This window comes from Protopterus annectens, chromosome 1.part2 (assembly GCF_019279795.1).
Source record: "Protopterus annectens isolate FY-2018-M chromosome 1.part2, PAN1.0, whole genome shotgun sequence".
In the NCBI taxonomy this organism is placed as follows: Eukaryota; Metazoa; Chordata; order Ceratodontiformes; family Protopteridae; genus Protopterus; species Protopterus annectens.
Window position 1 is genome coordinate 395,442,086 of NC_056727.1, and position 25,993 is coordinate 395,468,078.

The 25,993-nt window shown below is 37.7% G+C and overlaps 1 protein-coding gene across 1 annotated transcript in view; it reads left to right on the forward strand.

The window, feature by feature from the left end:
• Positions 1-25,993, forward strand: part of PLCB4 (phospholipase C beta 4) — a 1,792,792-nt gene that overhangs the window by 166,176 nt on the left and 1,600,623 nt on the right. Inside the window, exon 3 of the mRNA XM_044056592.1 lies at positions 18,834-18,914. Within this exon, the coding sequence (XP_043912527.1) occupies positions 18,834-18,914 (81 nt within the window). The remainder of the gene's footprint in view (positions 1-18,833; positions 18,915-25,993) is intronic.

Here is a 25,993-nt window from a genome sequence, read left to right on the forward strand (position 1 = left end):
AGGGTCAGTGAGGTGCTCTGCTTGACATGTATGGGAAGTCTATTCCAAGCATAGGCATTCTCTGGGTCATGAACCTATCCCTGCAGTTTTGTATATGCAGATGAAATGTAAGATTTTCATCCATCATCCCTAATAATTTGCTGTGAGAAATGACTTCAAAGGTTGTATTATCAAAAAGTAGTCTTTTTCTTTTGTTTTTTTTTTTTTAGGGTTGAGCATGAATTGTGAGCTGCAAAGCCATGTTTCAGTGGCTATTACAGCTTCCTGAGTATCTTTTTGGCATGGATTCATTTGCATACTGTATTAGTGATGACTGTTGCATGGATGTGTGGAGGTTGTTGACGAGAATGTTAAAGAGGAGGGGACCAAGGATAGAGCCTTGTGGTACACTAGTGGTGACTGGGAGGTATGGAGAGAGGGTGGAGTGCCAATTTAATGATTGATACTTATTGTATAGATAGTTTTTGAACCATAGAAGAATGGGTTGAGAAAGAACTAATGAGGGCATTTGAAGTAGAAGATTGCTGTGACAAACTGTGTCGAAGGCTTTAGACAAGTCCAGAAATAAAGAGGAGACTAGTTTGCTGTTATCTTTTGCTTTATTGTCAATATCTATATAGGTTACAGTGCAGTTAATACTATAAGATGGATGGAAGCCATGTTGTGAGAGGGATAGGAGTTCTTCCTACAGGAAATAGTTTAGCAATTGTTTCTGAATACATTTTTCAAGTATTTTGGAGGGGAGGATAAGCTTGCTATAGGTCTAAAATTACCAATGTCTTTTGAATTTCCTCCTGTGTGCAGAGGGATATTGTGTGATTTTTTTCCAGAGGGACGAAATGTGGGATTTCTGGACTGACCTAATTGTAAGGAATGAAACAGGATAGGCAATGTTATTGCCTGCTATTTTAAGGTAGTCACTTGGAAGGTCATCAGTGGAAGTAGACCATAGTTTGAGTTTGTTTAAGAGAAGTTTACATAGGATGTGGGCAGATTTCTTTAGTGACTGTCCAGAATTTTTTAGGGATGTGTGTACTATTATTCTGAAATGTATTTATTTTATGTATTTTACATTTGTTTACTGGGAAAGTCCAACTAGGATGAATACCCATTTTCAGCGGAGGCCAGTGGAGAAGAGCTACAATATATCAAATACATAAATTATAAACGTCACATATGACAATACATAAAATACATATTTTGCTGTTACAGCTGACATACATTCAATATTATAAGATAAGAAGTGAAAAGCAAGCCTCACTGCTGAAGGCAGACCCACCACAAAAAACAAACACAAAGTCAAAATTGTAGGTCAGCCACCACAGCAAAACAAAACCAGGATACAATAAAAACAATCTTCTTTACTGAGAGGTAAGCACTTTCTCAGGCTTACCACTACTTCAGACCAACATAAAAACCAATAAACGCAATCAAGATATATATTAACAATCAACCAATAAAAGCATAGGGACAATAAAAACAGCCAATAAAAAAGACGTGATTAAATTAAGCTACTGCCTCACCTTCAAAACAGGTTTAAGGGACAGACCACAATTGAAACCACGTATTCTAAGTGCTTGGAGAGCTATAATCCATTTGAGCTCCAGCCTCTCAATATAATTTTTAAAGTCACCACCCCTTGCATTAGGTGAAAAAAAGCTACAGAACTCTAAAACTGAGCATATTATTTTTAGAGTTGGAAGAGGCATGGCTGGCTAAAACATTAGTCAGTATACAATTGTGTATATTGCCAACATGTTGTAAGATGCATTTCCTGAGTTGGCGTGTGGTTTATTAGTAATATTATCAATGAATAGTTTTGTTTTACAATGTAAGAATAGAGCTAGTAAAAAATATACAATGTAAGCAGTGTATCAGGCTATCATAACAACTGAAAAGAGTACATAAGGGGATTAATAGCAACAGGTAAGTATACATGAACACAGAACAGCTAAGATTTAAAAGTAGTCAGGGGAGAAGGATCAGTATGAGCAGACTTTCTTATAACAACTTGTTGCAGTATTTTATTTTTTTTTGTCTTCATGTATTTGCTTTTCAGGATGATTGCAAAGTTTTCTGACGTTTTCAAGATATTGTGGTATTTTATATTTTTGCCATTCTTTCCATGTTTTTTCTCAATCCTGCATTAGCAGTCTATTCTTTTTGGATAGCAAATTGCATTATTTGTTTTTAGTCTATTCCTTCTAGGAGGCGCAAGGCTAGTTAGGATATTCAGCAAAGTTGTACTGAATTAACTTACAGCATTATCTAAGGGGAGGATTTTTAGGAGGGTCTAGTTAATAGATGATTGTGTAGTAATGAATATTTCTAGGTTAAACTTGGAAGGATTGCATGGTGTTGTATAAACATGCTGTTTAAGTGGATGTGTGAGATGTGTGGTTGTATAGATTGGGAGATGATCACTGAGACAATCAGATATTGTACCTGAGACAGTGGGTCCAATACTAGGATCCAATCTAATTGAGAATTTATGTCTTATCAACAGTGTTGCAATCAACAAAGGGCAGCTTCCAATCCATATATTTTTTTACTATGTATACTTGCTTTGACATAAGAGTAAATCATTTTTATATAAACATATAATCAGTCATTCGAATATGAAACCTTATAACAAGCAAATAATTAAGAAACGTACTCTAAAGAATAATTTAAACCTACAGCTGAATTAGCATCAATAACAAAAGAAGACAACAAGAATTTATTATGTAAGAGTAGTGGGCATATATTCTTAAACAAATAAAAAGAAGTGGGAGAACTGGGTTTCCTTTATATGTTCAACACAATGTAGTCCAAAGAAAAAAACAGTAAGGAATGAAGTATATTTGCAGGAAATATATACCAAGCCAAAAATGCTGCATTTCAGAGAAGTACTCATTTTCTGAGGTACAACAGTCTTGAAGTTAAAACATATACATAGTGTGAGGTAGGGTGCAGCCTATATTGTGGGTGTAGGACAGCTTATTCCCCCTGCAAAAAGTGTTTTTAAGGTTTAACATCAAAATTCACAATTTTCTGCTACAGCTGTAAATTACACTTAGTTTTATAAAGATTCAGGACTTAAATTGTAGTTTCTCAAAATTCTGCTTTGGCACTAGAACAGGACAGCTTTCTAATCAACATTTGAAATGAAATGTACATAATTGTATCTACTCTATTAGTCATCATTGGAAAACTTACTTAAGCCTAAAGATTTGTGCAGATATTAGAAGATTAGTTTAGCAAAAGTCGTTCTGGCAGATTCATTAAACCCTACATGATCTGCTAAGACCGTGTGTGTCACACCATGGCACGCACTGTTTTGTATTCAGTAAATGGCTCTACACTGTGTGTAGAGATGCACAACCATGGTAAACACTGCACCATGCTAATTACAATATAAGCAGCTGAATTATATGTTAATCAACCAATTTAAGTCGGAGGAGCTATTCAACAAGCTGTACAGTAACTGTGTAAACTCAGAACTGATTTTCTCTGCAAATTCCAAAACCTACTGGAATACCCGCATATGCATCAAACTGAAGTCCATGCTGTTGCTGCTGCTAACATATCACAGCCAAGAAGGAGAAAAGTTTTCAGACCCTGATTAACTTCACAATCTGCATGAGGTGGGCATTGTAGAGCACTACAGGGTGGATAGAGGCACATTACATGAAGTCTGCAACCTCTGTCATCCTCATACCCAGGGCGAAATGAGGGGGACCAATACCAGTGGAGACAAAGATATATGTAGTACTTAAAATTTTAGCTACAGGAACCTTTCAGAGACCAACAGGGGACATGCTGAGGGTGTCATAGGCATCAGCATCCAGGATTCTCCGTCAGTTCCTGAATGCTATGCTCCAACTTGCCATTGACCACAGAGCCACAAATATGCAGGAGTTCTACCCTGTAGCACACTACCCTGAAGTATAGAAATCCATGCACCACCTCTGGAACAGAGAAGAGTCTACATAAATAGAAAGAGTTTCACTCCATTATCTGCCAAGTCCAATGTAATGCTAAGGGAATCATCTTGAATATGTGTGTTTGCTGGCAACACAGGAAGTTACCAGTACTCTCATATCTGGCATACCTCACAACTGTATCAGATGTTCACTAGGGGTGATATCCCACAGGGCCGTTTACTGGGGGATACAGGTTATGCACAGAAACCGTGGCTGATGACCAGATCAAAAATGCACACACACACACTCAAAGCAGAAATATCACCGCATGTGTGTGCAGAAGTCACAGTTCCACTGCCTAGATAAGTATGGAGGAGCCCTGCTGTACAATCCACATAACTTCTGCTGAAATCTTCACCATCTTTGCCATGCTTTACCACATCATCCTGAGAAAACAGCTTCAGCAGAGGGGAAGGGGCACACATCCCACCACCAATAACAAGGTCACCACAGCCACACACAAGTGAGCTTGTGAACATAGGAGGAACCAGCAGCTGCTGTGGGCATAGACAGATGTAGGTGTTCTCAATATGCCCTTGCATTGGATAAGAGAGAATGCATAGCACACTCACCTACCACCTAAGGGGCTAAAACCTTCATCCTATGCACATACATATAGTAACATTGATGCCATGCAGTGCTCACAACCTTTACCTACCTATGTAATGGCTGTGTACTCCTAGCATCGGACAGACTCATCCCTGAACTAAAACTATAGCACCTGTTGGATTTACAATGTAAGTGTTGGACCTGGAGTGTTAAAACAGGATTGTGTAATAATACAAATGAATGTCAAATCTTTGCATATTGTTACTTGGTAATGTAAGTAAAAGGTGGGTGATTTGTACAGCAATGACTTTAAGATGTGGCAGCAGAGATTTATGTGAATACATGTGCCTTTTATCAAGTGATAGGCCTCAGGTATCAAAGATTCACACATTCATGCATCTCAAAAGTACTGATATTTACCAAATGTCCTCAGTTTGGCCTCATACTTTTGTAGTGGAAACTCATTAAAGAGAGAAGTTAGAAAGTAATGAGATACATTTAAGTTTCGAACTTCATAACCCTTATAGGTTCATATGTTCATAGGTGTTTACTAGGCTAACGACCACAAGGGCCTTTTTAAGCCTAGACATGCATCCCAAATCTCTGATAAGATCTGACACCCTTTATAAGCTTAAGCATGGGCCTGAGAGATGAACCATTTACAGGTTACCTGTTTGCATTAGAGACGTAAGTGCCAAACCAGGGATGAATTTCCAGTTTCCCATCCAATTGTCCAAGTTGCACTTGAACTGGGTTAGGTAGGAACTCTGCTTCACATGGATGGGGAGCCTAGTCTCTGGAATACATACCTATCTCTCCAGCAGGTCCTATTTATATAACAGGCAAGGTTTAAGTGTTTAGAATGTGTAATTCTGGTACTGTTTGTATTGTGGATATGCAGGAGGTCCAACAGAGTTTTGTCTGAGAATGCTCTGCATGCCAGGCATATATCTCCCCTCAAACGCCTGTAGGAGACAGAATACAGGAATAGGGCCTTGAGGTGGTCAGCATAGGACATATTACTTACACCTTGTATTCTTTTAGTGAGGTACCTCTGTGGTCATTCCAGTTGTTGGATATGCCTGGTTAGGTACATACCAAAGAAGGCATTGTACTCAATGATAGGTCTGATTAATGCCGAATACAGTGGAACATTGACTTCCTTGGACTTAGATGCCATACCTTTGTTTATAAGTTGTGCAACAGAGAATGATTTCCTCACCACTACAGACCCGTGATGATCAAAGGCTAGATTACTATCTATGTGTGTCCCTAAGTCCCTGACTACTGTGTCAGCTCTAAGGGGTGTGTTGTCAATATGATAGTTACAAAGGGATGGATGACTTCCCAAAGGATACCATTATGCATTTCTTAGCATTTAGTTTTAGTCCATGAAGTAGTCAAACAGCAGGCAAATGACATGTTTTGCTAATAAACTGCTAAAAGTGATATCAAATAAACAGAGCCAAAAACATGTGTACACATTTACCACAGATCATTCAATTTTATGCAATTACCAGTCACTTCTAACTGTGGCCAGAATTCCCCTAGAGGTGTCTATGGATCCTCCTAGAAGGCTAACACACCTGTGTCATTGACAGTATAGGATATTTGCATTTCACTGATTTCCACTGCATTTCACTGAAATAACAATAGAAGATTGTAAAGAGAAAAACAGTTGTACATTAGCACTTGTCATGACAGTTAATAAGGCTGTGTATCTGAGAAAGTGAAATGCCCTGACAAACATGCCTATGCTAACAGCAAACATTTAAGAAGTGCATACAGATAACAGTAGCATGTGCTAAAGTATATATATATATATATATATATATATATATATATATATATATATATATATATATATATATATATATATATATTTATATACACACACACACACACACACATATATATATATATATATATATATATGCACATATATATATATATATATATATATACATATATATGATTTTTCTTAGTGACATTTGAGCATATCCAGTATATAACTGAAAAATGCAAGCATACCTTATCAAGATCAGTAGTCTTCTGTGCAGATAAATCCCAAAGTAATGTATTCTACGTTATCCACATAAACAAGTCTCCTCACCTTCAGGTTTCCTAGCTACACAGTTCCCAGTTCATAGTGTGGATTCAGGGCTGTGAGCACAGTGAAGATGCAAATGAGGTGTGAACTCATTAGACTTGCTGAATCCCAAATACTTGGCTCCATGTAGCAGACATAGTGCAGGCACTCCCTCTGTGTTTGTTGTTAATGGATTACAACTGTGAATGATTACTGATAGGGAGAAGGAAAACACAACAACAATTCAGACTCCCTTACTCCAGTGGGTGTGCTAGCCAGGTTAGACTCACAGTAATTGTATCAAGGCTTTAAATATAAGCAAGCAGCACACATTTCACAGTTTCTATTCATTAACATCCAACCTCCCCTTCATTTCTTGACAACTGTATATTAATAGTATTGCTATTTAGTATCCTCACACATTTTAAGGACAATGATACAGAATGCCTTATAGACTGCATGTCTCATATTACTGATCAGATAAGACAAGAATGAGCAACAAACACAGAGTGATAAGACTGAGCTTCATTTATGCAAACAACAGTTATAAATGGCTGTGTGATCACTCAGTGCACTACATCTAAAATTAATATATGTACAAATAACTGTCATACATTTTGTTAATACAGTGGATGATGTTACAGTGGCTTGTATGCACAATGATTTTCATTCTCTGCTGCAAAGCTGTTTCTGTGGCAAAGAGGGATAAGACACTCTGTGTTTTGAAGGCTCATTGGAGTGAGAGTTCAAATCCAGACCTCTGTTAAAATATTTCATGTGTACCAGCATACATTTTTGCAGTGTTGATTATTTAGTAGATTTATTTTCTTCCTTCCTCGTGATTTTCCTTTTTTATTTTTAATGCCAGTGTTTGTGCAGTGTGCAGCTTTGCACAAACAGGGGAAATGGAGAAACACAATAATAGTCATGTTTAGCTTTGCTTATCTCATTTACACAGTGCTTAGCAGTGCACAAACCTGGACTAGTGGCTCACACAGGAAGCAGACAGAACACCTGCAGACAGGGTGTAGACATTTTAAATATCAAAAAGGATACATTGTTGCAGTTTTTGCTTTCCATCATGCAAGACTGCTAAGCAGCTTTGTATGACTTTTAGCAAGCTTCCCCAACACCTGCAGCCATTGAACACCTGTAGAGAGGAAGCAGACAGTTAATTACAAAATGGATGCATTGTATCAACTATGTGTTGGGCACAGCACAAACACGGTAAGTACTGATGCACGGTGGTTACCACACAGCAGTTAATGAATGTGGAAATATCCAGCTATTTAACTATTTCTGTGGCAGCAGTTGTAAGTGTAGAGATGTAATTAAGATGGTCCTGGGTTCTAATATAGAGTGTGCAACATATTTTTACTGCTGTGACAGTTTAGTTTATAGTAATGAACAGGAAAATATCAAGTATTATTTCAATGTTCCTATGGCAACAGGTATAAGTGCAGGGATGCCATAAACATGGCCTTGGGTTCTAATACAGGAAATTTCAGACATTTTTACTGTTGTTCCATTTCTCATTATATTAAATATCACTTATAACAATGTATACATACTTATAAACAGTGGAGCTGATATGACATATATGTATGAGGGATAAAACATCCTTGCTGTGTTTTGAAGGTTCAGATGTATGACTGAGGTATACTCTCTACTATGTTTCTGTAAGCATAATTCTGTTATCTAGACTTGGATGGCCCTCACACTTAAATAAGACAAATACACAAATGAATGTATATACAAGGACCTTGTCAGGTCACACACATACATGCTTAACACCTCAGTCTGTCATCTGTATAAATGATTCATGATTATGTCTGAGAAGTACTTTTTCTGTGGCAAAGATGGAAAATCACCTATGTACAAGAAGATGTTTTGTCCCTTTTGCATAGGGTTGAATCCCACACTGTAAAAATCCATTTTAACAGCGTATGAAGCCAAACAAACATGTTAGGTCATGAAATTTATGCCCCCAGTGCATGTCTGCACAGTAAAATCACCTAACAGTTTCAGCAGCAGACACCCCCAAACTAATGTCAAGTGTTAGATTAACCTTCCAGTTTCAAAAATTGCTCTCCTTTCTGTTTGGCACTGTTGCTCTCCACTTAATATTGTAGAAAAGCAGTTGATATCTTTGCTTGGGTTTACACACTACCAGTAAATGTGATAAAAGGAATTGGCAGGAAGTCATTATTTGCTATTGCATTACTTTGGGATTAGACATTTCTGGTGTTAGAGTGGAAGGTCCCTAATTTAGGGTGCAGATGTGGGGTGTTCAGGAGCCCAGAATATTTACTGGGCTTCTGGTAAAGTGTTACAGCCAAAGGCTTCTGCAGGGAGACTATTCTGGCTCCCAGTACAAGTCCAAGGCTTAAAATAGTCTGCCCAAGGCTATATCCAGTGCAACTGGCAAACCACACACTATAGAACAGTGTAGGCACCACTTCAACAACCCAAAAAGGCACAAAAGGGATACACTCAACCAATGGTTGGATAAGTTCTGAACTAACAACATTCCACAGTTGTGTAAATATGCTAATAAAGAGAATTTGTAATACCTAGAAAGCTAAATATAGGCAAGACTGGTATCCATAATGCTCATCTGTTCTTTTTTTTTTCTTTTTCACACCTAATTCTGAAATAGATGCGCATAGGCAGGCCCATGCTGAGTTTCTAGAGAGACTGAGGGAAGCAAGTGATATGTGTGCAGTACAAAAAAGTATTATTGTAGCTTTAAATTTAAAGAAAAATGTTCTTTTCTAAACAGAAGTATCAAAGTAAGCCTGCATATCCAAACTGCAAAAGCAAGTAGGCATGCATCAGTCTGCAGCACAAACCAACTGTAGGAGTCAAGTGTAAGTCTGTAGTCGGACATTGTGGGTTCAAATACCACAAGTAACCAATATAAAATACTGCAATTCTTTAATAATATTATGGAAAGCAAATTATACACAAGTGGCATAAATGCCCTGCTGTTAATTTTAATCTGTATAATTGGACCAGGCATATGTTAACATCATTGGTGGACTCATTGATTTCACCCAATATGCAATAATCAGCAAACTTGCTAAACCAAAGGCGTTATATTTTAGCCTGGACTGTCAAGAAATTGATTCCAAACAGTAAAGGGCCAAGCACAGATCCTAGGGGTACGCCAGTGGTGACAGCTCTACTGGTAGAGGTTGATTCACCAACTTTTACAGTATATGTAATGTCAGTGAGCCAATTTGTTAGCCATCTAGTGACATAAGGATTAATCCTCAGCTGAGAGAGTTTCTCAGTGATACCTGAGTGGGCAATTGTTTCCAAACCCTAGGCCAGATCAAGATAGGCAGTATGCACTGTCTTACTTTCATTCAGGCATATCACACAGAATCAATGGGTTGTGACATCACAGATTGCCTATAGCATAACTCAGAACATAGACATGGTTGGATACACACTTCAGCACACCCTCTAGATGGAATATATTCCCGTAGAAGGGTGAACATCAACATGCATCCATCTGAATGGAGGGGGGGGGCAGCACCTGATGCATGCATGCATGTATAGACACATCCTGACTCGCCTCATCTGTGAGATAAATCAACATGTAATCATAGACCTTTTCTAAATGGACATTAGTAATATCTCAGCTGTATGCAACAGACATGTGTGAGTCTTTAATGATTCATCCATGTCATCTGTTAGATGTCCTCAAAAAGGTCATCAAGGGCATGCATATTACAACACTATCATCCTGTGGAACTTGACCAGGTCAAGGCATTATACACAAATTGACAGTGGGGTATTCACTCGGGACTGTCAGATGTGGCCATAAACATCTATATCACCAAGTGGGTAGAGCACTGGATCACATGCATTTCATCTAAATATGTTGAATTGTGTGAAGTGACCTATATCTCGAGTCCAGTGATCAGGTCCCTACATCAGGGCTGTCTGCTAGGCCCTTTCCTGCCCATTATTTAAGTCACAGACATCAAGATTGACATACACATCCTGTGGCTAAACAGCTGTCTGGACGACTAAAGATTGTGGGCAAACTTTACTCCAACTGTGATATTAGTATATTACAGACAGTATCAACACACACCAAATATTGCTGCCACAGCCATGACAACACATGAGATGAAACAAAAACATGGGGGGGGGGGATTTGTAACATTATTTAAACAAATGCACAGCCCAAAGATAATGTAGACATCATGCCGTATAAGCAGATCAAGTGGTATGTGACCTGTGTTCTCGGGTAGATGGTATATGGAACGTCCACTAGCATGTGGCCACAGTGGTGACTACTCCCTTGTATGTAACACAACTACTTTGTATGTGTAGGACATAAACCTCAAAGACCATAATACCTCCTTAGTTCACAGCCTTCATCACATTAATAACTGAGTACAATACACACTTCTTCATGTACCTGCCTACACATCTTACAGTGATGTATAACTGAAGTGCACAACCTTTGCCACAGTGAGCTCTACACATCTTAGTGGCCATACCTAGGCATTTGTTTTGTTGCGTAAACATTACTGTCTGATGGTGCGGAACCCCCATCAAGGTGTTATTCCAGATCCATGTGTGATACCTGTTCCGGTGATGCACACCGTACATACATAGCTGCTTGACAACATTGATGGCATGGGTTACATTCATGAATGAATGGATTATGCCATGCATACCAGACAACTAGCCTGGATAAATCATGTCACATAAAGGTATTGCAATTATACTGAGTCCCTCCTAACACCTCCAGCAAATGTTGCAATGTCAGGACGGTATGCTTGATTACCCTCATAGATTGCTGACATGTAATAATAGTTGTACGAGTGTGTTTGCGCAGAATCATCTCAGGTCACTCTAAATCACATATGTTGTGTCAGAGGCATGGGATTACTGGTGGTATTATTCTGATATTGTCCATGATTGTGCCTGCTTTTGTTGATTGTTGTTCATGAGCTTGTAACTGTGTCCCACTTGTTGGAGACTTCTGCTGACATTACAGTCCTATTCAAGCTAATTGGTTTGCACACAATATACACTCAACCCCAACTGTATATAACATCCCTGATAGATGTCCACTCCATTGCTCATGTCAGGATGCTTATTTCACAAAGACATCTTCTCCATTGTTATGTCACCTTGTCTGATAGTCACATAATACACATTTTCAGTGTGCAGTCCATGTCAATATGTGATTAATATTCCTGCTACAGCTGTCTTCCATTTACATGCCCTCATCTGCTGAACATTGCAATGTTTTACCTGTCCTGTTTCCCAGTGCTCTTTCCGACAATTCATCTGTGTGTCCCTATTCAAAACACACACTTCCCCTAACTGTTTATTTTAAATGGCAGTCCATGTACAGTTACAGATAATTTACACAGCTTTTGTACAGAATGTCTGGAATGGGATTCCACAATGTATACACTGTTTTGTAATGTGTTTGGACCATATACATTGCTATTGGATAAACTCTGGTAATCACTGCGGCATTCCACATAATCCTGCTAATCTAATTTGCTCATAGGTAAACAGGTCTGCCATCTGTTTTGCTTTACATGGTTTCCTGGCTAGCAAAATTGTTGCCAGCCACAAAACTGCACTTGTTTACATTTAAATGCAGTGCACAACATGAATACCTAATTAGCACTGCTGTTCACCGCACAAAAACATAGACTCCATGTAGGCATCACACAAAGCTTACATAGAGTTTATTGAATCCTGCTGATGGAGTTTAACTTTCAGCCCATGATGTAAGATATATTGCAAGGATCCAATCACAGTTGAGGTAATTCTATTTATATGATAGTTATCTTTTGTATAACTGACAGCTTTACTACCATCTAGTTATTAAACATGGTAAAGTTATCATTATTACAAAAATAGAAAGGCACACAAATATTATTTATTGTTTAGACTGGCATTATTTCTGAACAAATGTTATAATGCTATTGTAAAATGTGTTATACCTTAGCAAAACTACACCTGTAAAATCATTTGTCCAGCTCAGTGCACATTCAGTACTAACAGAATAATGAAACTTGTAGGTCAAATAGTACAGGGTATCCTATACAATTCACAGATTAAAATGTATGGGTGGTAAACTATCTATAAATTTTAGTGGAGCTCATAGGCACTCAGTATAATTACTTATTAAGAAACTTTCCAGTGCTTTCAATATCTGGCATGCCTGATAACATAATCAATGTTATTGACCATTTATTATTTCATAATTTTACCCATTTACAAATTAATGGAAATCATCCAAAATAAACTTCTTCAAAAATGTGGTCAGACATTGTTCGTAAACTATGTAGTGCTACGTCTTCAATTTGATATATATATACATACATATATATATATATATATATATATATATATATATATATATATATATATATATTTAGGTTTACTATTGCATTCCGAATTCTCTCCGGTCGACCATTCAGAATGTCGACCCGAAATGCTGAATTCAGAATGTTGAAAAGTAAACCACTGTGAAAATGAATACATCGACATCTGTAGTTCAAAGTATTCGACATAGCAGGACATGACATCAGTCACCCATGCTATACACATTAACATACCATTACATTCGACAGTCAACGGTACATTAATTGTACTATTTTGTAGGGCCCTGCACCCCCATGTGGAGGTTGTGCCTCCCACACACCCTGCAAATTATATATACCAACTTCAAGATCGCACTACAGTGAAGAAATGGGATAATTCCCTGTTCCTCAATGAACCATGATCTCCACTCAAAATTCTGAAATCAATAGTCAAACTACTCTACCCATTCAATGAAGTGTAGTCAATATATTTCGGTTCACACAACTGCTTCTTTGCAAACTGCAAGTCGAAATTGTCACTCTTGATCGACTGCTGTTCACAAATCTCAGTGTAAACCATGTATATATATATATATATATATATATATATATATATATATATTTTTTTTTTTTTTTTTCTTCTTCAATTTTTCTCTGCTCCCATTAGGGGTCACCACAGCAGATCAATTGTTTCCATTTCTTCCTGTCCTCTGCATCTTGCTCTGTCACACCAACCACCTGCATGTCCTCTCTCACCACATCCATAAACCTTATCTTAGGCCTTTCTCTTTTCCTGTTACCTGGCAGCTTCATCCGTAGCATCTTTTTCCCAATATACTCTGCATCCCTCCTCAGCATATGTTCAAACCAATGTAATCTTGCCTCTCTGGCTTTGTCTCCAAACCATCCAACCTGGGCTGACCCTCTAATATACTTATGCCTAATCCTGTTCACCCTCATCACACCCAGTGCAAATCTTAACATCTTCAATTCTGCCCTGTCCAGCTCTGTCTCCTGCCTTTTTGTCAATGCCACTGTCTCCAACCCATATAACATAGCTGGTCTCACTACCCTCTTGTAGACCTTCCCTTTCACTCTTACTGGTACTCGTCTGTCACAAATCACTCCTGACACTGTTCTCCACCCACTCCATCCTGCCTGTACTCTCTTCTTCACCTCTCTTCCACACTCACCATTACTCTGAACTGTTGATCCCAAGTATTTAAACTCATCCACCTTCACCACCTCTACTCCCTGCATCCTCACCATTCCTCTATCCTTCCTCTCATTCACACACATATATTCTGTCTTAGTCCTGCTGACCTTCATTCCTCTTCTCTCTAGAGCATATCTCCACCTCTCCAGGGTCTCCTCCACCTGTTCCCTACTCTCACTACAGATCACAATGTCATCTGCAAACATCAACCTGTCCATCACCATTGCAAATAAGAAAGGGCTCAGAGCTGATCCTTGATGTAATCTCACCTCCACCTTAGATGCACCCATCACTCCTACCGCAGACCTCACCGCTGTCACACTACCATTGTACATATCCTGTACCACTCTTACATACTTCTCTGACACTCCTGACTTCCTCATACAATATCACAACTCCTCTCTAGGCACTCTGTCATATGCTTGCTCTAAGTCCACAAAGACACAATGCAACTCCTTCTGACCTTCTCTGTACTTCTCCATTAACACTCTCAGAGCAAACATCGCATCTGTAGTCCTCTTTCCTGGCATGAAACCATACTGCTGATCACTAATCATCACCTCCCTTCTTAACCTAGCTTCCACTACTCTTTCCCATAACTTCATGCTGTGACTGATAGTTTAATCCCTCTGTAGTTACTACAGCTCTGCACATCACCCTTATTCACAAAAGATAAAACATCAATTAACTTTTCTAACTCAAGATTTGCTTTTCTTTAGGCTAACAGTTCGAACTGGATATAGAACAGGTCATGATTCTAATGTACAAGGTCTTATTAAGCACATTTATGTGCACAAGCTTGCTATTTTTGTTATTAGTCAAATGCAGTGCATTAAAATTGTTATGCTCCTGGCACATTATTATTATTATTATTATTATTATTATTATTACTTCTATTGCTTTATTTTTCAAGAGCTAAAATTATTAAAATTAAACAAAGTATTTTATTAAGAAATCCCTTTGGAGAGAGGGGCCCATAAAATACTGTTTGTCATTCCTCAAATAGTGAAGAAAATTAGAGTTCAGACTCTGGAATGGGTTTACTATGATTACCATGAGTAATTTTGTCAACTTGACATAAATATAATCTAAAAGGACTAAGGCTTTAGGGGATGGGGGTCACAGTCTCAAAGCAGTGATGCTGCAGAGGTTGTAATCTCAAAAACAGTGTGATTACAAGTCATAATGCCACCATTCTTCAAACTGCCCTGCCCCCAAATCATGCAAGCTCATTACAGGGAAACAAAGAGGAAAACAAAAAACAAATTCTCTTCTTCCTCCTTCCACTTCTTCAAGTGAACAGTGCAGTCAGTGCATAACCCAGACAGCCCAAATCTAGTGAAACATTGACAACCAAAAACCTGTGCCATCCGTGCTTTGACATTCACAAACTAACTACCCTGGCCTATGTCAACGAGTTGGATTCCCTATTGAAATTTGATTTATTACCACATTGCACAGTTAGTAATTGCAACAGGAACACTTTCTGTTCTAAATTAATCTTCAGTCTCTCCCTGACAATAAATTACTACAGAGTCAATATTATGGTATGTTTTGCTATCTCAAGAGAGTTTGGGGAAATAAAACAAAAAGTGATTTTAATGTATTACCAAAGCTATGTATTCTAGCTTGATAGATTAAACATTAAGTATTTGCAGTTATCAAAATGCTCTTTGGAGAAATTGTTATACAACAGCAAAATAACTTTTTTTTTTCAAAAGGAAACTAAGAGCTTTTTTTCAATTACTGATAGTGAAAAAGACTAGCAAAAAGGCTAGGGATCACTTTCTAACTGCTCAAATAACCAAATCATTCCTTAAATTCAGTATAATCTGACAACTTTGTCCAAATGACAAAAGAGCTTCATGAAAAACTTCTTTCAAATCATTACAAGGTCTGATGCAGTATATTTTAGTACAATTTAAGTGATTTCATTATGTGATTTAACAGCAAAAAAGATTACAAGTTTGTTTCCTGGTGAAAGGAACACTCTTTGGTGTGTTTATAGAAGTTGAGTCTTTTGACTTCACAATTGTATGAGTGCCCTGGGATGATGAAATAGTTAGATTTCACCAATAATTTTGTTGAAGGTTATTTATAAATAGAAGTTTCACCAATACCATTGCAGTCTTTATCTTGCAAGTAATTCATAACCATTAAGTCAGTGTTTATTAGTTATATCAGATCTAAACTGGAGTATGTAATAACAATATGGAAACCTTTAAAAAAAGAGCATGAGTAAACTGGAAAGACTACAGTAAAAATATACCAAGGGCATCCATGGATGTGAAAATTTAGTTATTATGAAATACTAAAATATATAAACGTGTTCAATGTCTCATACAGATATTTAAAAAGAGACCTTATTTAGGTATATCAGGCATTTTGAGACAGCTAAATGTAGTAATGTTTGTGGTTATCAAAACATAGTAGAGAATCATTAGACAACCTATGTCGAAGATTCTATAGGATTGAGAAGTGTACTAATTTGTTCTCTGAGAGCTACACTCTCTCTGAAAAAGTAGCTGATAATGGAATGGACTACCAAATTATATTAAAGCGAGCACTAATTTAGATATTTTTAAGAACAGCCTGGACACTTATTATGGGAATAACTGTTTTCGTATATTGGCAGGCTAGAAGGGCATTGTTGCCCATGCTTGAAATATTTGTATGTATGTGTGCATGGTTCTACCTGACATAATCGAAACCACACAACACCGACAACCACATCACCGACACCACATATTCGACAGTCCATAAACACGAAACCACACATAACCGACAACGAAATAACCGACGGTACACAAACACGAAACCCCATACAAAACAAAACACATCCCCATTCCACAAACCACACACACAACACAAGCACACCAAAATCCTTACAAGCCCACACTAAACCTTACCTAACCCTAAGGTCCGTCACTATCGCACTTACCTACCGGCTCCTAACCCTAACTCACTTAACCGCCCTATCGCTCCCTAACCCTAACTCACTTAATCCACCCTATGGCCCTAACCCTAACTCACTTAACCCACCCCTATCGCTCCTAACCCTAACTCACTTAACCCACCCTATCGCCCCTAACCCTAACTCACTTAACCCACCCCTATCCCCACAGACCGTCAATCTCCACACTTACCTGCCTCGCACCCTAACGTCCGTCACTACCGCATACTCACACAGCCTTTCCCCATGTCGGCATCCTCGGCGTTGGTGTTGTCATCCGTCGTGTCGGTCTTCTGCATTGTCGATGTTCTGCAACCCGCGGTCTTCTTCGATCTTCTGGAGCTCCGGATTCCGATGTCGGTCTTCTCAGCTGTCGACGAAGTCAGGTAGAACCGTGTGCATGTATGTGTATATGTATGTATGTATGTATGTATGTATTAATGCAACATACTTATCTTTTTTCATTTAATGTCATATGTATGTATACAATAGTTATACATATGTTGTAAACTTATACATAAACAAGACATGCATGCCTTTACTTTTTGAGTGCTCTGAAGAGTTAATTGGCATTATCTGTGCCTATTACACTGATTGCATGTAATTTCATTGTATGTATTTTTTGTTTGTTATGGAAATTTCAGTTTCTGCATAACAAAACCATATGTAGCTCCACTGTATGCATATATCCACTGTTATTGAAATATCTATCAATTTATGCAATAAGTACTGCTGTGTTTGCTTATTGTTGCTGAAAGGATATCGAGATCTGTCTGCCCACCTAACTAGCAAAGGTTAAATAAACACATAAATGGCACTTGGGTTATTTCCCAGCTGTAGCTCTAAATAGACAATTAAATTAACACTGACAGTCTTAACTTCCAAAGATTACTTCTAAATTACTGTAACCACTGTTTTCTAACTGAATTACTTTCCAATTACATTCCTTGAATATTCAAGTAATAAAGTTATATTCTAAGAAATGTTTTAGTATTCAGATAATGACTAGCTATACAGATTGAAACTCTGGTTACTGTTTCTCCCCTTTATTAAATGAGAGCTGAAAATTATTTTATATCAAACTTTTAAGTTGTACTCTCTTTTGGATTATTCTGTGAGAAGGGAGATATAGTAGCCTTACCCTTAATGTCAAATCATGCTGGCTAAAATGAAGTTTCACTATATGTTTAGCCCCCATCCTATATACATTTATATATTATGGGGGGTTTTTTGTCTAAAACTAGAAGTGTACAAGGAAGAGTTGTGTAGTCTGTATTGATATAATATTTTCACGTAACAATGGAATGTATTACACCAACTTTAAAGCAAAAAACATATGGCATTGGTATCACAGAAGAAGAAACCCTGTCCATGATGCTAGTAACCAGGCATAATTTGCAGCCCTGGCACAAGTGGGCCAACCAGTGATGGGAAAGAGGAATAAATGGCTGTAGACCACCATTTACCATTTCTTGGTAGATGTTATGGGGGGCTGACTGTGCTCCAAACCTACCATGTTGTTGAAGCTGCCAGCTTAGTGGACTTAGAAATGTTATATGTACAAATAGGACTTGTGTGACATAATTAAGCATGTTGCACTATACAGACTACTCTGCTGCTTTGTTCATCTGTTTGATTCGGTAGTTTTTAATGGGGGGGTGCATCAAATTGTGTTTAAATAATGGAATGCACACTTTTGTCTCAACAGGAACCCTTTGTGCTTGAACCTAACTGTCTGTTCAAGGTAGATGAGTTTGGCTTCTTCTTAACGTGGAAAAGTGAAGGGAAGGTATGGCAGAGCTTTCTGACTTTATAAGAGAGAAATGTGTGTTATATCATGTTTAATTCAACTGCTGCTTGCACCTTTTCTGTAATTATTCAGTGTTTCTTACAAAGAAAGTTGTGACTTTTAGCTTTATATATGTTTAGCAGTTTATCGTAAAGTTACTGTTTCATGTTTTCCATGAATTATGCTGGTTGAATGGTATAAGATGGTTTCATGATAGTTTTCTGTGGGAATATTTTAAAGAACAAAATCACACATAACTTGATTCCTCTACATGAAGTTAAAAGTCACTAGAAATTCATTTGAATGAAAACAACCAAACAAACATTGCACTTAACAATACTTTCTTAAAAATCATTGCCAACTGCATCCCATGACATCAGTACACATGCCCCCTACACCCTAAATTTGTATATGCCACCTCAACAACTGCAACAACATGAGGAAAAGGAAAAAGACCACAGGCTGTGTTATCACTGCGTATGCTCGAATAGAAATCATACCAGCAGTGATTTTCTGTGGAGAACAGTAACTCATAAATAGAGACTCAGTTAATCTAAATCACTGGGTTGAATGCTCATGCATTTAGACCTCGACATTTAGTAGGATACCACTGTGTGTCACATTTTAACCTGCACAATGTGTACCTTGCTTTTGTGTACTCAGAGACTACATACAGTTTACTTTGCTGTATGAAATTATCATAATTCTTGTAAGTTGAGGAACTGCCTGTATTACAATAATCATTACTGAGGATAACTCAGTTAGTTGTATGCAGAGATCATATTTCTGGATGCGGATTCAATACAAATCCATGTCATCTTATGTATTGTTCACTTCAAACAGTGTATATGGCCACTGTATGTATTATATAAAGAGTGCATCATCTAAAACTGAATAAATACAGACCTGCTGAGGACAGAAAAATAATAAGATATAACAATTATTCTATGCAACACTATTCAAATTAATCAAAACTTAATTTGTCGATTAAAGGATAAAAGCTTTCTTATCCGGCAACAGTAATGAAATAGATGAAAGATGGAGTCTCCATAAACATGCAATTAAGACAGAACACACTGTGTAGTCATTGTCTTGTACAAAATCAGAACATTTGATTACAAGCCAATTAAACTATGAGGGAAGGACTGAATAACATATAGTCTGACAGTATTCTCTACAGGAAGATCAGCGGCTTGTAAACATTGTCAGAGCTGTCCTTTAGTTAAGGCCAAAGATGAGTCTTCCATCTTCAAACTATTCCAGTGAACTCTGAATCAATGTGAGTCTAACATGCAGGACACAAAAGAAGGCAGTTTGTTTGTGGAGAGTCCTTTTAAACAAGAGTGTGGCCGATATGTCTCGATACAAGCATGCATTTGTGAAGACGCCTCCCATGCACAAGCGCTGAGGAAAACTATTCGGAAAGATCCCCTTGTTACCAGTGCATCACAGTCTATTCATCAAATGAATAAGTTATAAAAAAGCAAACTGCAGCCCTGTGTATGGCAGCATCTAAAACTATAAAAACATCAAACAATAATACTGCTTTACCCAAAGAGCCTATCCAGTTCCACTGGACATGGAATGATGGCCATTTTCTGTTCCTTAACATGTGATTAAGGCACTGTGAATACATAAACTTTCAGTATCTCCCACATTAGTGAGCCATAAGGTTTAGCAATAAATCAATAAATTCAAAAAGCACTTATACATCTCGGCTGTTTATCCCAGAATTGTCACCATTTGCTGTGGCTTTTGCTGTAGGGATATGATTCTCACTTTGGGTTTGAGAGATCTCAGCTTAAAGTCCTGAGCAAGCTCACTGCTTTTTTTGTTCCCTTATCTGCCCCATTGGTATATACAGATCCAAGTATATCACTCATCTGGAAAGACCCCAACAAGTTTTAATCAAGAAAGATTGCCTATTTATTCATATATACTTGCAGATCTCCAATAGCATTATCAGTTTTATTTGGGTAAGAACTTATTTTTCTACATTTATTATTAATTTGTCTTGTTTCAGAGGGAAGTGGGAGATATGCTAATTGGCAAGGACACTGCATTTTCATTCTTCCAAGAAAATTACTGGTTCATAGGTAGTTACTAGGCTCACAGACTAGAGAACCATTGAGGAGCCTAGCCCAAATTCCCAGTTGCCTCCAGGCACTGTCTGGTTAAGTGACTTGATCAAGTTCACACAGTGGCCAATGAGGAAATCAAACCCTGTGCCACCAGAACTACAGTTCATAACTTTAACTGTTATGCCAACTGCCAGACCCAAATTCAGACTGTATGAGTATTGAAAAACTATAAGATTTTCATGGACTTTTTTTGGCTATAGCACTCTGGTACCACAACTTGGGTTTCTTCCTTTAATTATTGCTTATGATATTCTCAGTTTGCTTATTGAGTGGTCTGTACTTAGACTCTGTTTTAATTTTACATATGTAGATACACTAAGTGAAGCTCGATGGGTGAACCTTGGCATCCATGTTGAGAACACATAATACAGGATTACAACTGGAGACCCAATCATCATTTTTTTGCATGGCATGGAGTTTTATCTCCTCCACACTCAACTAGTTACAGGATAAAAAAGCACTAAGCATTTTGCCAGTAAAGCACTTATTGAGCACTGTCAGAAAGGCAGTAACACACTTTCTTATGTTACACAATGTAAGGGACTCATTACCGTCAAAGACGGCAGGGAGTAACAAATCTGTTTTTAATTCTTTCACTGTCATTTGCTAGTCAGTGCTGGCAGATGTAACTGCCTAGTGCATTACCCATTCTTAAGAAGTGCAGCAGGGGGTGTTTAATATTTGCTAAGGCCAAGTCCTGCACCAAAGAAGTGCTTAACTGATTTGCATTTTTCTGGATATCAGAGCATAATCACCACATTGTATGCACTACATTATATATTCTCATTGAATGCACTACATCACATTATATATTCTCATTGAATGCACTACATCACATTATATATTCTCATTGAATGCACTACATCACATTATATAGTCTCATTGCATGCACTACATTATATATTATCATTGAATGCACTACATCACATTATATATTCTCATTGAATGCACTACATCACATTATATATTCTCATTGAATGCACTACATCACATTATATATTCTCATTGAATGCACTACATCACATTATATAGTCTCATTGCATGCACTACATTATATATTCTCATTGAATGCACTGCATCACATTATATATTCTCATTGAATGCACTACATCACATTATATATTCTCATTGAATGCACTGCATCACATTATATATTCTCATTGCATGCACTACATTATATATTGTCATTGCATGCACTACATTATATATTCTCATTGAATGCACTGCATCACATTATATATTGTCATTGCATGCACTACATTATATATTCTCATTGTATGCACTACATTATATATTCTCATTGTATGCACTGCATCACATTATATATTCTCATTGCATGCACTACATTATATATTCTCATTGTATGCACTGCATTATATATTCTCATTGAATGCACTGCATCACATTATATATTCTCATTGCATGCACTACATTATATATTCTCATTGTATGCACTACATTATATATTCTTGGTGGCCACTGCTAAGTCTGTCTGCCCCCACCCCCCAAAAAAAAACATCTGTCATCTCAGTTAACTTAGTGAAAATGAAGAGCTGATGTGAACAGTACAGCCCTCCAGATAGCACAATGGCCTATCAACAAGTGATTTTTTTTCTAAAAGGAGTTAAATGGTGCTTTGTGCACAGAAGCACAGAGAAATATGTAGCTTGTTTGCTCCTTTCATATTACTTGTCAGGTAGCTGGAGTTTTTAATGAACTTTAAGTCGCTAAAGAAGACATTAATATTCGGTATGTTATAAATAACTGTATTATTTAGGCGATTATATATCCCTGTCAGATATAATTATAGTGGGATATTTAAAAATAAGTCCCAGTGGTGGAACTGCTAAATAAACAAGCAACATGAGGCAGCAAAGCCCTATTTTATGAGGGCTATGAGTCAAGGAAATATTCCTGATCAGAGGCAGAGATAGAATAATATACGGTATATTACCACTTTTAATTGGAGCACTAATGAAGTTAAAAACATCATATTGAGTAACTGGGAATTCCTGGAGGCACTGCCAGAATTAAAACAATACATTAGGAATAAACTCAATTTTGCATATAGAAATTGTCATAATCTGAAACAGCGCCTTTGTTATAAAGATATGAATTAAGTGAATAGAGTTGAAATAAGTAATGTCTGGAACTATCCCCTGTTATAATGGCATTTGTTGAAAGCCTATATCTGATAGCAATGAATTTATACATCTGGTCACAAATAATAAATATACTTTTAAGCACTTTGCTACTTGCAATACAATTAATATAGTTTATTTAACCATCTGTATGAAATGTCCTGGTGTCTGTAAGCAAGAGTGTCAGAAAACTTAAAGAGCGGATAATTGAGCATCATCAGTCTGAGATACATTAAGAAGAAATGTTGTTAGTAACGCTATAGCCAATCATGATTGAATGTGGTTCAGATCACATTTTCAAAGTTAGAATCATTGACTTTGTTTTTAAGAACTTGAGGGGCAGCAGTATTAATAACAAGCTGGAAGTAAGTGAGCATAACTGGATAGTTCATCTTCAAGCAGATCGAAAGCCAGGTATTAACGCTGTGATCAGTGTAAAAAGCAAAACAAATGTGCTTAAAATGAAGTTTTGTGTGTTAACTGTTGATAACTCATTGTTATGCTGAATTAGTATGTGTCGTTAAATTTTTGTGTTGCTTAATTGATTTTGAGTTCTCATTGGGGCTGTGTCTTATGATTTTATTTGAATATGCTATTTAAATGACTGATTGTTTTTATATTGTATTTTTAACACTGAGGAAGGGACAGATCCCAAAAGATTTGTTACTATTAAATTCTTTGGCATTCCAGAGTCTGGTGTTTTGTTTGGATTTAATCCCTGCCACTTATGTCCAGCAACCCCTACCCATGTTATGTCTGAAAATGAGCTTTGCCGTACTATACCTTTCTTTCCGCTGACTGCATTTAGCAAGCAGACTTTTCATCTGTATTCTGTTTCTTCCTTACCATTTGTCACTTATGGCACCCAGTCTTGTTTATGAACTTGTTGGTTTATTTTTCCTAGTTACTAGTTTAGGATGAAAGCTAGCTGACATGCCTGTATTACTAGTTACGGAACAGCTATTATTGTTGTGGTGGCAGTCATTAGGGGTTACACACATGTTTACAAACTGGAGTCTGCGTTTCCAATTATCCTTCCAGAGGCAGTGCTTATTAGTAACCTACTATAAAATGTCATAATAAATACAATGCCATAATTCTACAGTGCTCATCTCCTTCTGTATATGTCAGCTGCACTAGCCATATCTTGTCCAGAAAGCTATCAAAGTTACAGCTCTTTACTGTGCGTTTGATTCCTTTAATGCCAGAAGTCTTTAAAAGGTTTATTATCGAGCTAGAGACTCATCTCAGTAGCATCATATGTGTTATTACTGCAAATGTCAGACCATTTCAGAGTCAAGTTATTCTAAGTGTATAACAAGTCAAACATTAGGCTTTGGACATGCATTCGGGGAGGTGGATAGGGTACCATGCAGCTGATTAAGGGTTCCCATTCCTCCTAATACCCGTATATAGGTCTTCTCATTACGGAAGTGTACTGGACCTGTAGCAGTGATGGCAGTGGGATGTTGGCCCTGAAGGTAGACAATATGGGTAATATAGAGAGGGATACTACCTGGGGATCTATAGTGCAAAATGTATTGGGGGAACATAGACAGTAAATACAGCAGGCATGTCACCACTGTCTGTTACTATAGAAACAGGTATGTGCCACCAGTGCCAACATGTTTACAATTTATGAGGAATTGTAGACAGCTCTGTTGGCATAATGGTCTAAAGCTTTGATGATGACCAAGGCAATCCTAGTTTAATTAGCCCCTTGGGGACTTGTTAATGCTGGAAGAGGAATGATGACATTCCATCTCTTCACCTTTCTCTACAGAGAAACTGGTGGCTTGTCTATGAGAGTGGGTGAACCTGGGTAGTATCACCAGCCTTGGGGATGCTACCAAAGGCCTTGCATCTATGCAGACCCCAACATCTTAAGGAATATCAGCATACATAAAGTAGGTAGGGCCTTACCTGTGCAAGCAGCCTTCACTAACAGCAAAAGCTGTGGCTTACCAAGTTCACTCACCTGCCACGGGAGAGCTGTTTTCACTGGAGTAGGAACCAGCACTCATTCCAAAGGTGTTTAACATCCAGGTGATCAGTAAGCAGTGTCAAGGAGCAGACCTGAAAGAAATCTATACTGTAGTACAGCAACCCATAAACTAAAATAAATATGCAGAGAAGAAAAGGTATAGGGAGAATGGCAGTGCATTGCCTCTACTTCTTACTCCACTGTCAGGTCAGGGGGGATTCTTTTTTCTGGCACCTTTATAATAACTGCAGAATAGTGGTCATTTGAATACTATGCTAATGAAGTCATCTGGTGCTTGAGTTGCTCCTCTTGGCAGATAATTGTTGTAACAGCACTGGGGCGGTAAGATGATATGTGGTTACAGTGCTATACTTCTGCTCACCATCCTCCTCAACAGCATGTGCCTTTGCATAGCTTTATTATAAGATCATGTTCATCCAAGTCCATCTGATCTGACGTACGGTCCTGGAGCCTCCACTCATATTCAGTCTGGCCAGTTTAGAGCTCCAGCCTTAAACCCTTCTAACTTCTTCCCTTCTGTAATGCCCTGCTCCCTCCAGACTAGCTAAGATTTCATTTGCCACCTTCAGAAGTCATAGCTAGATCTTAGCATATAAGTGCTCCATCTATTACTTGTCTGTATTTCTTCTTTGTAGGTAGCTAGTTTGTAGGCCCTTTGGGCTAGTTACTGACAGGATGTAACTTCTCTCTCTCTCTCTCTCTCCCTATATGGTTCCCTATTACACCATTGCAGCTGCAGGTTGTCAAATGCTTCTTTGTCGAACAGTAAAGCGTGAAAAGGCAAAATAGTGA